Source organism: Cyprinodon tularosa, unplaced genomic scaffold (assembly GCF_016077235.1).
Source record: "Cyprinodon tularosa strain WSP-4 unplaced genomic scaffold, ASM1607723v1 ctg136, whole genome shotgun sequence".
Lineage (NCBI taxonomy): Eukaryota > Metazoa > Chordata > Actinopteri > Cyprinodontiformes > Cyprinodontidae > Cyprinodon > Cyprinodon tularosa.
The window spans coordinates 361,526-376,467 of record NW_024038178.1 but is presented as its reverse complement, the minus strand read 5'-3'; the positions used below and the strand labels follow the sequence as shown (position 1 = coordinate 376,467).

General features: G+C 38.1%; 1 protein-coding gene across 1 annotated transcript in view; it reads left to right on the top strand.

Annotated features, from left to right (window-relative positions):
- Nucleotides 1-1,571: 1,571 nt before the first annotated feature.
- The window catches only part of LOC119778616 (Na(+)/H(+) exchange regulatory cofactor NHE-RF1-like), a 34,123-nt gene continuing 20,752 nt past the window's right edge, over nucleotides 1,572-14,942 (top strand). The window contains exon 1 of the mRNA XM_038277943.1: nucleotides 1,572-2,226. Within this exon, the coding sequence (XP_038133871.1) occupies nucleotides 1,777-2,226 (450 nt within the window). The 5' untranslated portion in view covers nucleotides 1,572-1,776. The remainder of the gene's footprint in view (nucleotides 2,227-14,942) is intronic.

Here is a 14,942-nt window from a genome sequence, read left to right as displayed (position 1 = left end):
GCGCTTCATTTGTTTTGTGTTGTTTGTTTATTTTTAAGGTTTCATTTTTACCAGCCTAATGACTGATAAAACTGGTTTTATAAGATGAATAAAATATGACACAAGATAATCTGCCTGCTATTGAGTTCTAATCTAAAGTAATCTTAGTTTGCAAATTTAAAGACAATTTAAAGTGTATCTTTAGAGTCGATCAGTTTTATTAAAATGACTGACTTTAAATCTGCCCTAAATTTAAAGTTAAAAGGGAGTTTTTCCTCTCCACTGTCGCTACAAGCATGCTTAGTGTGAGGGATTGCCTTAGAGTCAATGAATCGCTGCAATCAACTGGTTTTCCTTCAATAGAAAACTTTAAATCAATTTGACTTTGATGACACACGCAAAAATAAAGAAATCGACAAAGGCCACAGATGGACGATGGACTAAGTAATTTACGCAGGCAAAAGAAAAAATGTTCCAGGTAACGTCCTTCAGTTTTCTCAGTTTATTTCTCCTCAGGCAAGCAAAAAAAGGACAAACATTTCCTCCATGCTTCTCTTGCGCTGGTAAAAAAACATACGCCCACCCATATGCATGCTGGTCCTACCATTGACAGCCTATTTATAAAAATAATTCACCCTAATGAATCATAACTGACCAGAAACAAAGGAAAATGACTAAATAACAACAACAAAAAAACATAATCTCATAACAGGTATCAGTAAAGTAGAATAAACTTAGCTAGATTATCCACAAAAACAAAACAACTTTGTTAATTATTAACAAAAAATAATTGGCTCCTACACTGTGTGATCTTGTTAAATTGTAAAGTGCCTTGAGATGACATGTGTTGTGAATTGGCGCTATATAAATAAACTGAATTAAACCTGAATTGAAAACATCTAATTTGTTATCATCTGCTGCTGCCACATTATTTTCATAGTTTTCCCGTAAACAAATCTATTTGTGTCCAATTTTTATTGTATTTCTCATTTTAATACCACAGTTGAGAATATTAGCATTTGCGAAATTAGCAGAACATTGATCTAGATTTGCACACATATCTAATGGAAACGCAACTGGTGATCTGTAGATCACAATTTGAAGGGAATGCAATGAATAAAACTCAATCTAAGAAAGAGAAATGGGGAAAAAAATTATTGAAAACAAAAAACTGTCGAATACGAAAGAGGATTAGGGCCACTGAAAAAATAACAAAAGTTAACTGATTTTAAAATTTGATTTCAGTTTAATATGGGAAAAAAGTCGAGATTCTGAGAAAAAAGTCAGAATTCTGAGAAAAAAGTCACTTTTTTTCCATATTAAACTGAAATTTAAAAATCAGTTAACTTTTTTTTTTTCCCAGTGGCCCTAATCCTCTTACGTAGTCAAAAGAATTAAAAACTGGGGAAAAAAATGACAAAAATTATGAATAAATCTAATATAAATAGCAAAGGTATACTCAAAACCTTTATTTTATTAAGAAGTTTTGAAAGTTTTATTTTTGGATTATTCTCTTGTAGGTGTTTTATTTTGTAAACATCACGCCCCTTTTTGAATAGTTGAGCCTGACTGGGCTGGTCCAGTCCAGGGTTGGAGGTGGGACGGAGCAGAGAGGCGTGGATCTCAGAGGCAGTCTATAAAGAAGAAAGCTCTACTTTTTGAACTGAGGAAACTTTTCCCCGCGCGGAAGTATAACCTTTGTGAAGCCTCTGTGCAACAGGTGTCCCTTTTTCTCTATGGTCGTTGTGTGAAACGCTCAACTTGTTCGGCTTGTGGGTGAAAAAAAAAAAGCAAAAAATGTCTCAACTTAGACCCAGGCTTTGCGTGTTGGAGAAAGGGCCCAAAGGTTACGGCTTCCACCTGCACGGAGAGAAGGGCAAAACCGGGCAGTTCATCCGGCTCGTTGAGGATGACTCCCCCGCCTCCAGAGCCGGGCTGCTCGCCAAAGACCGGCTGATGTTCGTGAACGGGGAGAACGTGGAGGGAGAAAGCCACCAGCAGGTGGTGGCGAGGATACGAGCCACGGTCGGGGCTCTGGAGCTTATCGTGGTGGACCCCGAAACGGCAGAGCTGCTGAGCAAACACAGCCTGCAGTGCCGGAAAGAGTACGTGAGGGAGGGGATTCCCCTGCCCGGAGGGGACAGCGACTCGGAGCGCGAGGACAGACGGAGCAGCGGCAGCCCTGTCCCGCGCGAGAACGGGGACAGGTCCTCTGTGAGGTCAGGGAGCGTCAGCTCCAGCACCAAGGTACACTTCAATATAGATTATATTATTCTTATTATATTATATCATGAAGCGGTTCTAAACCATATTTATCAGGGGGACGTTTGATTGACGTTCTTGACAGGGGCCCCTATTGAACTGGTCCCTGTATGGGTCCCTGTTCTGAAAGCATACACTCCAGAAATTTAAATATAAGTCCATTTTTCTTTCTAAGTCAATTTCTCTCTGAAAAAAAAAAACACAGGAAATAAATTAATAAAAAAAACAACATTGTCTAATATTTAAGGTTAATCACTATTCCAAGGTTGCAGACCTCTGGTCTAATGGATAAAAACAATATACAGCTGGAACTCAAAGCTGCCTGAATTCTAACTGTCAAAGTGAATTGTTAAGATTAAATATTTAATTGGTCAATAAGCTCAAGTCTTCATAAGAAATTTATTTAGTACCACACTGCTAAAACTGATCTAAATAAGTAAAGACGTTCTTAAGATAAGTGTATTTTCCTTCATTTGAGCAGATAAATAAGATGATCTAACAAAGGAATGAGTATTTTCTTTTCATACAAGATAAGAAGATATGATGCACTGGAAAGAAGATGTTTATTTTTCTGTTTTTACATATAAATAATCTTATTCCATTGGCAAATTGTATTTTCCTCCTGCTCAAATCAAGGGAAATTCATTTTTATAAACCAAAACAAAAAAGATTTTCTTAGACTTCAATATTTTCACTGTATTTTCTTATCAAAGGGGCCATAACAGGGCGCCAGGATCTGCTCTACAGGGGCGTTGGTCCCTGTCTAGAGCCGCCCATGAATTATTATATTATTATTATTCATGTTACCATACAAGTGGAGTTAGTTTAAAATTTAGCATGAATATAAAGATAAACAATACGTATTTTATCTGCAATTCAAGTCCTGTTTCAGCAAAAAAACAAAATGAAATAAAAAAACTGGATGTTAGAACTGTAACTATACAGTCATATGTTTACATTACTGTTTTTTTTATCACTGCTGCTTAAAGGCTGCTCTATAAAAAATGAAATAGTCAAGAGAGCTGTTCGAAATGAAAAAAAAAATTTGTTTTTGTTTACACTTGTGTATACAAAATGACAAAGGGAAAACTAGGTCTAACTTTCAGCTTTAATAATATAATATTATTAATAAAATAAATAGTACAAGCAAAATATAAGCTAAAAAGATTTGTTTTATTAGTATTATCAGTTCATTGCTAAAACCGAGACCTTAGCAGCTAAAAATCACCTTTGCTGCTTGATTTGAAAGGTGCTACAGATCAAACACAATTTGATTTACAATCAGAAACCATGAACTATTAGCCCAATGCTAAGCTTGAACCACATCAGCAATCCGGTTATCAAAGCAAGTGTTGCTTCCCAAACAATCTGGGAAAGGTTATGGGGTCAAGTGGTGCCTAAATGCTGCAAAAATACCCCCAAAAAATAAACAGGATAGCTAAGAAATTAAAATAAAGCTGAAACTATCTTGTGAAAGCATGAAGTCATGGAGAGTACCTACAGTAGTGCTTTTCCTTTTTTACCCCTTTGTGGTGACATATGTGCTATATACATATTTAAAGCAACCAGTCACAGGTCTGGTGATGGCCATCTGAACAGATACCTAGTTTAGCAGTAGGGGTGGGTATTGGCAAAGAAGTCACGATTCGATTCGAATCACGATTCACATGCCACGATGCGATTCTATCACGATGCATCACGATACTTGAAATATTGCGATGCATTGTGATATTTTCACTGAACACTGTAAGAAAAAGATACAGCCCTTACCAATGGCTGACTGGCTGGGTGTGATCTGGATCGTGTCTTCAATTGATACATAACTGAAAGCAACTGAATTCATACATAGCTGTATTTATTGAAATTACTTTTGGAGGTGTTGTCATGAAAACAAATACTGGACAGAAATATTACTATTACTGGCATGGACACACCAACAAAAAGATCTTAGGATTCATCAAATTTAAAATAACAAAATGAGGATAATCAGTCCGGACATGCTTATGACACAAAGCAGCAGGCGCCAACACATCCGCAGCGACATCTGCTGGCCTGGAAGTTGTATTCCACTTGGTTTGATTGATGTGCGCCAACCATTCATGTATTTTATTTGTTCATTTTTTTTTTTTTTTTATAATCGATTCTTGCCTTCAAGAATCGATTCAGTAGATCACAAAAATTAGAATCACGATTCATCGATTTGACGATTATTTTGCACACCCTTATTTAGCAGTCACCTCAGGAGCAGCTTACAGAGAAGATAAGCTGCTGACAGAAACATGCCGCTCAGCAGAGTCTTTGTTTTCCAGATATGTGTAATTCCCTTTGCTTCCTGTCTAGGATTCCCTGTCAGGTTTAGCCTGTCAGACGAGATCATCTGTCACACCTGAAGCTCTCATCAGCATCTGCTCCCTTTAGTCATCTGAATGTTGTTGTTTTTTTTAGAGAACTGAGCTGAGGTCATTTGGGAGGAAACGGGTGCAGCTGATTTACATGCCTTAAGCTTGACCAAGATTTTTTTTTCCATTAAGGTTCCTGGAGGTTAAATGAGAAAGAAATCTAAAAAAAAACGACATTTCTACTTTTATAAGTTAAATCTTCTTTTACTCTGGTGTCTTTCAGATTCTTTGTCTTTGAAGTTAAAGCTTTTTTGTAGTTGGTGGTTGAATCATTTTATAGGGGTTAATCTTTGAGAGGGTTAACAACATGGCAGGGATTTGTTGGCTGTGAAACGTCTTCCGTCGGTACAAAGTCTGGGCCCCAGGTTTAAAGGTTACGCAACAGAACTGCAGAATAGATTCATTGTGGAGAAGCTTTAATTAGAAACTGTTTTTATTTAGAAAACAATGAGATGTTTTAAGCAGACCAATCATTTAACTTTAATAATTAGGCAGCCAGCTGGAAATATAGGAAATAACAGCAGATGATGTGCAGCAAAGTTTTTATTTCCTATAAATAACAGAAACATCTACAACTTAGAGGATTTTTCTGAGTGCACAAAGTTTTAATACTAATTGAGCATTCAACATTTTTGTTTTTAAATGCTGCTGTAACCCGCTGCAGCACTTAATGGGACTGATTTGGTTATGTAATAACTGTTAGAGGTGCAAATAAAACGGTGATCACTAGAGCTGCTCATTATCACGCTTAATATGTGAGGAAGACTAATTAGATTTCCAGGTCAGTTGGTGAGAAATCTCCGACTGTATAAGTTAAACGTTTCAGTTTTAGTAGGGGTTTATTTATATTTTTATTTATTTTAACAACAAAAATGACATTTTAACTGAATATCATCGCAGTGTGCTAAATATGGCGTATGTGTTATACAATAAGGTTATTAATGCCAATAAGACACTTGTTACCCTGGCTGTCACTAAGCTTCATTAAATTTACTCTTCAAACATTAATCTGGTTGTTTTTTTTCTTTGTAGAGGATTGAACTTGGAATTCCAACATGCAAGAAGAAGTTTTTTATTTAGCTCCAAGGCACTTCCCAATTCATTAATTTAATCTAAAAAAAGATTAAAAAGAGATGCTCGTAGAAGAATTTTTTTAGCTTAAAATAAATGTAAAAAAAAACTATTAATTTTTTAAATGCATTGAATTTCTTCTATGATATAGAGCTTAACCCCCACCACCCAAAAAAAAGTCATTGTACATTGATTTTGGAAATAATGTATAAACCAAAATATGAATATGCAAATCTATAGGCCTGCATCCAAAATATCTCTTATAAGGGAGCTGATAGAAACGCTCTGCTTCTTCCTAAAAATAAAAAGTAACCCATTGGTTAATGATAATGAGTCTGATGTGGGGCTGTTAATTGTGATTAATCTATCATTGAAATAATCGTAGACTAGTTTAGTAATCGATTAATTGTTACCTTGAGTATAGAGACTGTAAAACATGCCTTTAGCTGACAGAACAACCCACTCCTAGCAGAAATTGTATCAAAAATATAAAAAAAAAGAATCTTTTGCTATCCAATTGAGAATCGATGAACCTAAAAAAATAATTGACAGATTAATCAATTTGCTAAAAATTATTAGATGCAACCCTTCTAAGACGTTATCATACCTGTTGCTGTAATGTTCTCTGTTTCACTTTGATATACGGTAGCCTTTTCTAATAGCCTGACGTAATCCTACTCAATTCTAGTCAGAATATGAGTCTGATACTGCTCCATAGAGCTGTGATTATGGGGCGTGTTTTGAACGGACCAGGAAAAAAAATGCCTCTGCACTCAATTGGATAGATCTACAACAATAAGAGCAACGGAGTGCGTGACGTATGTTAAGCGACGCATAATTGTTGTCAACAAAAATCAAAGCGCGCAGTTGCGCGCTTAGAATAAGAAGATGAGCCGTGATCGCGTTTCTCTGTTCCTCTTTTAAAATTAATTTGCTGTCGATATCTTCTAGAACAGACCTAATAGCAGAATCTACTCACCTCAACTCTCCGGCGGCAGCCATTGTTGTTGTCGCCCAAGCGCGCTTTTGTCACGTGGTTTATTACGTTACTGTTGATCATCTGTCCATCATCGTATAAAGCCCGCCCTGACAATTTGATTGGATCGCCAGAGGGTGGGCGATCATACTCGCGCTACTATGGAGCAGAGCCAGACCGAACTTCCCGACCTCAAACCTTGTGGGCGGGACTAAGTTCGGAATGGCACCCAGGCTACTTTTCTAACATTCATACAACAAAATTACTCATACAAGTATTTTTTTTTTTTCAGCTAATATCGTATCTGTTCAATATCAGTAACGTCTGATATTTATAGTTGCAGGATCGATGTTATATCGTACATGAAAAAGTTGTACCAGGAAATTCCTCTTTTAAGTGGTCAGAGATGCCAGTTGTGAAAGTGGCACTTTTTATAGCCAGCATACTCTAATTAACAATGAATACATTACCAAATTAGTGTACAATTCAATTAATAATTGGTTAATTGCCATTATTAGTTCTGCCCTAGTCTATATATATTGATGCAATTAACTTGCTGTCTGTACTTTCACTTTTTTTATTCTAACTTTGCAGCTTTTTAGCCGTCGTTTTCAAATGTTGCACTGTAGGATGTGGCCAGGTTAGGCCATAAAGGGCAATTAATAGAGCAGAATGTTTTAAGCAAAGCATCTGAAATATTAAGTTCAAACAGTCCTCTGTTGTCTCATTATTGCAGACATTAATATTATTATGATGATTGAACCTCTGCATATCGTACAGCTCCCTTAGGCTTCTTTACATTTACATAAATTCCAACGCTCACATTTAACCATATTTTGATGATACAATCATTATCTGCGGTGTCAGAATACACCGCTCATTAAAGGAATAGTACACCCAAAACATGATTAGCCTTCCTTTTCTACTCACCCCCATGCTGAACAACACTCTGGAGTACTTTTTTGATATCTCAAATGCATCTGGAGATCTGGGAGGCTTCTTGCTGTCTGCTGACATTCAAATAATGGAGGTCTATGGTGACCGAGACAGAAAGGTCCATAAAAGTCCACAAAAAACGTGTGAATATTCCTCCATACTGCTCGTCCAATGTATTCCAAGTGTCCTGAGTGGGTAGCATCCAGAATTTACTCGAAACGAAGTCATTTAGAATGTTTTTAGAGCATAAACAGTAGTGTATAGGATTTCCTGAAAGCGCGCACATGCGCGCTCACGACGCTACGGAAGCCGGCAGACCAAACCAGATGAAAGTGCGCATTCAGCGTCTGCTCCGCCAATAATGCAAGCGTAGAAGAAGAAATGTGCTGTTTACCTGTGCAAAGAAAGAAACAACGAAAGAAAAATGTCTGAGGACTTCAGTGTTGAGGAAGAGCATGAGTTCTTTGCCGAGCTGAATGCGCTGGTTTGGTCTGCCGGCTTCCGTAGCGTCGTGAGCGCGCATGTGCGCGCTTTCAGGAAATCCTATACACTACTGTTTATGCTCTAAAAACATTCTAAATGACTTCGTTTCGAGTAAATTCTGGATGCTACCCACTCAGGACACTTGGAATACATTGGACGAGCAGTATGGAGGAATATTGACACGTTTTTTGTGGCATGGGGGTGAGTAGAAAAGGAAGGCTAATCATGTTTTGGGTGTACTATTCCTTTAATGGAAATCACTCTATCAGTTATTATATTTTTTTGTGTCAAAAAGTATATTTATTGAAACCTTGTTTCCTTTTACTAATTCTTTCATTTATTATCAGTCTAATGTTTTGTAGTGATTCAAATCATAGGCTTAAACATCAGCTTTTTTTTTTTAATAGCTATTGTATAAACTGGAGTTGCCTTGTTGATTAAAAGCACCATGGTGTTTACCAAACCAAAAGATGGACTTAAAAGTGAAACATATACTCCTTTTATGAATTTTGCACTTTTAAAGACTATTTCAAATGCTTAATGCTGCTTTTTCTGCCCCATCCTTTTCTGCTGAATTTGATTGCACCATTAATCTTGGTTTTCTTGCCAAGTGTGAAGTTTGCTGTGAGGAATGATGTTGAAATTCAGCAGAATCCCTCCCTGATGGGGAACTTGGCGCACTGTGAGTGGGGGTTTGATATGGGTGACTGGAACCAGCCGTAACCCCCACCAGTGGGTTAAACTCGAGTGGGATGACCGACAATGATCTGCAACTATCCCTGCTCGTGCTTTAACAATAGCCCCATTCACATGATAATGGAGTTAGGTGTAACATAAGCAGGGCAGCGAAGCTTTTACTTTTCTTCAGGAAAGAAAGGGTCCTTAGGTTGGTCTTTTTTCCCTTTTTTTGGGTTAAAAACTTTAACAAACTTGGAAGTTTCAGGGAGTTTTTGCTCCACATCCTGACTCCACCGCCACACTGAGAGCTAGCTGTGGGTCACCATAGAGATCCCAAGTGGCAGAAAGAGGCTTTGTCCCAAGTGTTTGCCTGTGGAGAAAGGCTTCTGGGCCAGAAAGAAAAAGAGAGAGCACTCTCACGCCTCCGAGAAGAGGCCATGATGACCCTGAAACACATCCACAGCCCCTGCACACTGGGAATGAGACTAGAGTGAACTTGGAACATTTTAGTCACGAGGATTTACCAACCATTAATTACTTGTTAATGTGAAATGCCAGTATCGGTATCAGTTTCGCTGGCTGGATAACCCACCTCACCCTCCTACTCGTATCTTATCATGAACTCTGCTGCTATTGCTGGACCTCAGAAAAACGCTAACTAATTTTCAGCTGTAGGATCTCATGTTGACTTTGCTTTTATAGAATGATCTAGATTAAACATGTTGCAGATTATTGTAGAACATGGCTGATAACGGCTTGTCAGCAGCCAGCTCTGGGCACGCCGACTTTCTGTTGGCTCTGAACAATGGGATCAGCCTCTAAATGGTTTTGCTATATATAAACTAATTCATTTATTTATTTTTGGTGATGAATTCATTTATTATATTGGCTAAGTGGGTGGCTAAAGCGCTTTACACAAGAAAAAAGGCTGTTTTTGGCAAATTGTTGATTCTCAGCCAAGTTGGCCAAAAGCAGATCTGTCTGTTTTTTGTTTTTTTAAGTTGGCATGTTTAGCCATCCTGTCAGATTCTATGCAGCAATCTATATAGTCCTAAAAACATGCTTATTTCCAGTCCTTTCAAATGTCCTCAGTAGAGGCCATAGAGCTAGTATCACTACTTGAATTATTCTGAATTCTTATTGATCTTATCACTACTTATTCACCAACGGTAAATTGATAGTTTGTTTTTTCTTTTTCTGTAAATAGGTTCTTTCCATAATGTAAAAGGCTATTGTATTATTTTTCACAATATGCTGAGTTAAAGAATAGCACATCATCATGCTTTAACAAATCAGACAGGTATATTAAATACCAACTGAATAAACCAACCGTTTTCTTACAAATTATTAAAATTATTTTATTAGGAGCAAAAATCTATTAGGTTACCAAATTAGATAAGTCAACCACTTATGATTTCTTTTAATGTACATAGATGTAAAACTAGAATATAAAGATGAAGTATGTCGCTCTCACATGCTGTCAGGCTATTTGCCACTTTATTTCAATGAGATGGACGATGGATGCTAACGGTGATCTAGCTGCTTTGAGTGTTTAATGATTTGCTATTAATAAAACAAAAAAAAGTGGAGAGTGGCTGCCTAGTGGTTAGGACATAGAGCTTGGAATCCTGAGGTGGTGAGTTCGAAACCCACTCCCACAGACTGCCACTCTGGGTCTCTGAGCAAATATCTTAGCTCCTGATTGCTCCCCGGGCTCCCCACGATGGCAGCCCACTGCTCCCAATGGAGATGTAAATTTCTCCAATGAGATCAATAAAGTTCAGTTATTCTTTTTTTTTATCAGAAGTGCTTTGAAACATGAGGTTCTGGGGGAACGTTAAAACTTGGCTCCATGAAGTGCTTTAACTCGCAAAGCCTTCTCAATCAGCTGTGCTAATTGCAAATGTTTTGTGTAATGCCCTTTACTTTAGTATCACGTCTTGCCTTCCTTACACAACATATAAGCTGCTGCTCCGCTATGCAGCAGCGATAAATGGGAGCTATTTAGGTGACAATTTATGGAGTTTATCGAGTGTTTATTTTTACATCAGAACTACATATAGTGCATTCTGCATCCTTTCCCCCAGTGCAGAGACTAGACTGTGGATCGATTGATGTTTCTGCTCTAGCATGCCTCCTTAATTCTTTTGCCAATACCAGTGTGGCTCTTCTTAAGAATGAGCGGCGGGGCCCTACACTGGATGGCAGCAGTACTACAAAGCTAAAGGAAATTCCATCTAAGTGGACATTATCTGTCAATTGAAAGGAACTTGTTTTAATCTAATAACCAAATAATCAACAATTAACCACAAGGTTTGTTTACAGCTCTACTGTTTATGGAGTTAAACAGGTCTCCACTCTACCATCCACAGCCATTATTGATGGATTCCTATCCCTTGCTTGCTTCACAGGTTCGCTAAAGGATTAAGGTCTGAGGTGTTAGTTATAAATGAAGGTGGATTCTGTATGTAGGGAACCATTTTTGTGTTGATTAGGTCATATGTTTTGGAACTCTATCCTGACAAGCACACAGTTTAGTGTGCACCGGGATGTGGTATGCTGTTTTGTAACCTCAATCTTAGTCTAATTAACTAACTTTACATTTATATGATGGTAGGACAAAGTATTTTTACAGAACCAATTCTACACAACCAGTTTTCATTTAACTAATGAATTGGTTACCACAAAGACCTGGTCACTCTTCTTAGATGCCCCATTTTTGTTGCTGTGATCATTCCTTTATATTTTTAACCACATGGTTTGTTAACTAAAAAGATTCAACCTAAAACCATATATTGTGAGATAGTGAAGCTTTTGAAGGCAAATGTTTCCTAAAATTGGATTCAAATGGCAGATTACTTTAAGCATTGTAATGTTATAATGCTGCTGGAGAAAGTGATTAATTTATTTTAAAGCCTGTTGCCCTTTTTTTTTATTTCCCCAAATTTGCTAACAGTTATATATATTTGCAGTTAGTCACTCTCCGCCCTGACAAACCCAACCCAAAGCAGAAGTAACCACCAGTTTAGCTCGTAAGACAGCTTTAAGAATCAAGTTCCTGTTGCTGATACTATTAGCTAATTGTTTTAATAGAACACCGGAAGGGATATTTCTGCTGAGTTAGTGTGCAGAGTTGCTAAGTTTCCATCTAATACTTTGGACTATTTTGACTTCAGCTAAAGAAGGATCAAAGTTCAAACCCAACTATATTCAGTTGCATAACAACGAAAGCCTTGAGGCATATCTTTTTTCAGCATTTTATGATCATTCTTTCTTCTTCATCATCACCAGATTAGATTATATTTATTATTTTCTGTCCTGACAGTCCTGTGTGTGAACAATCTTACTAGTAGAAAGGAGCCAACCTTAACAGATATGAAAACGTTTAATGCCACATTAATTCAAAGTCCTTCTTTATCATGCACATGTGATTTTAAACGCATGTGGAACAACACAGGGACTGGTACTGATCTTAAATAAGTTGCATAACAGAACAATCTGTCATCTGATGAGTCTCCACATGGGCCGCTGTCCAAAACAAACACCATAAATGTGCCGTTGAACTTTGCTGAACTGCTTTCTGCCTTCTCAGTGACAGAGTTTATGTAACCAGAGCAGAGAGGCAAAACATCTTCTCTACCATCCAGTAGATTTTAGAATCAAACAGGGATTCCAAGACCCTTAGTTATTTTGGATCTATTTTTAAGCACCAATAAAACCAATGAAAAGAGGGCAGAAAGAGCAACTCCTACCATATTTTTGTTCTCTGCAGGTCTAACTGAAAGTGAGTTGCAAATCCGTCTGTAATCAGGAAATTTTGTTTGCTTTGGGCTCTAGATAGAGGCAACTAAATGCAAAATGCAGCATAACTAAACCAACATAGGTGCTATTAGCTAATGTTCAATTGTGTAGGAAAGTGTGTGCATTCATTATATGACTTGTATTGTCAAGGCAATACAAAACATGCTTTTTATAGTATTTAGTGATTTAAATCACTGAATTATGGGCTCTTTTTGTTCTTGCATAATATTTTCCATTTATGTGTGCATTCACATGTTACAAAATGCAATGCTTACAACATCCAACTGATGGGAATCGCTGTTGAATATGTGAAAAGAGCTTTCCATTGGTGTTTGCCTCATCTAGGTAGCATAATTGGTAAAAGCTCCTATAGATAATTGGACATTTTAAACTTAGACAAATGAAATTTCGATGGATACAGCTTCTCAACAGTGAATGAGCAGCTTAGCAATGAAAATGAGCAAAATGAACATTTCCATTTATAAAGTGCAGCAGTTATTAGAATGTAAAAAGTGTAGGCGAAAAGCAAACCAGTTTAAAGACATGGTGCAAAAGGCACTGATATACTGAATGGGTCAGTGCAGTACAAATAAATAAATACACATGGTCCAACTGCAGTAGAAACATGGAGTTGAGTTCTTTTTAAAGGGATTATGAAAAAAATTTGCCATATAGTGCAAATATGTTTATCAGTGTGATGCAGAGTCCTGATTAGTGTCTTAATTCGACTTTCAACAGATCAACAGTCTGATGACTGTGGGGAAGAGGCTGTTGCAGAACCTGCTGGTCCTGCATCAAATGCTGCAAAGCCTCTTCCCAGAGGGCAGCAGGGAGAACCGTCCATGGTGGGTGTGTGAGGGGTCACTGATGATGTTGCAGGCTTGGTACACACAGCGCTGGGATGAAATGTTTTCAATGGGTTCTGTCATCTTACGTGGTAAAATAGATTTAGTGGTGCAGTGCGCACGATCCATGTATGGAGGCCTTAGTCCTCGACATAGCCTACCCGGGTTTGAATTCGACCTGTGTTCCTTTGCCGCATGTCTCTCATACTACCTTTCCTGTCAGCCCACTTTACAATAAATGAGCCAATAGTACCATAAAAACCTAAAAAAATCTATATATTTTTTTCTGTCTGGCAGAAAAAATGGGCCCGATACCTTTTTTACATTTAAAGTTTTGCACCGTCATCCTGTGAGTTGACTATAGGAGCCATCTCTTTAATGCAACACTATCAATGCACTTAAATGGAAGGAAAACATTAATTATGATTTTTATACTAGATAAATATCTTCACCACCATGATTGAACAGTCATATCAAGTTCACATATACTGTAGAATTCAGCTTTATAAAGGTTTTATTACACTAATTCCCATTGGTTCTAATCTACATTTGGGTCAGTTTGGACCAAACCATTTGGATATGTTATCTCGTCTGTTCAAGCCGTATAAATAATCTTAATCAATTGAACTTGGTTGTGATCCTGCTGCACAATCACCCCTTGCTCACACTGGCTCCGGTGCTGTTACCGAGCCGACGGAGACCGCAACTCCCGCACACCCCCTCTCACACCGCCCTTTTAACTACGGTGCGGTGCGGCTCTGCGGCTCCGGCAACAGGTCCGGAGATTTAACTCGCGAAAACAGAAGTTCACTTGAGTTCACGTAACTTCACGCGATAACACGGCCCAAATGTAAATGAATCAAGTGATGGGGCCACAAAGTTTTGACCCCGTCTTACCACCAGGCGGCAGTGATGTCATATGGGTTGTACAGAGGGAAGGCGGAGAGAAATGACAGACAATACATGCAAACGAACGTGTTTTATTTTGAAAAAAACAGGAAGTCTTTTATTCTCATTGGAAAACTTCCTGTTTGTGCCGTGATATTTGCGAGAGCTTGTTGCGGAGAGCTCCGGCATGCCGCAAGGATAGCTTTCTTGCTGAATTTTCTGCAGCGCCGGAGTGTCTCGGTAACCGCAGCCGGACAGCTCAGCAGCCGGTGAGAGAGGTTTACGTCTTTTTAATGACTTGGAATCACTGCGGCGCCTCACCCACCGCACCGCAACGGTAAGACTGGAGTCGGTGTGAGCCGGGGGTCAAGGACCTTGACTCTAGTCACAGCAACAAGAAGTACGAGCGAGCAAAGTGCAGAGGAAGCCATCTTGGGATAAATGGTCAAGCCAGCACCTGCTGTTATTATTTGTCTATTGCAAACATTTATTTTAATTTTCTGGAGCTTACTGCTGAGTCTTATTCTCCATCTGATAATAAAAGTGACATAATACTTAGCGGAGCTTCACCACAACCACATGCCACAGTTTTAAAAGCAAGCAGAGATTATTCTTAAAAGGCCT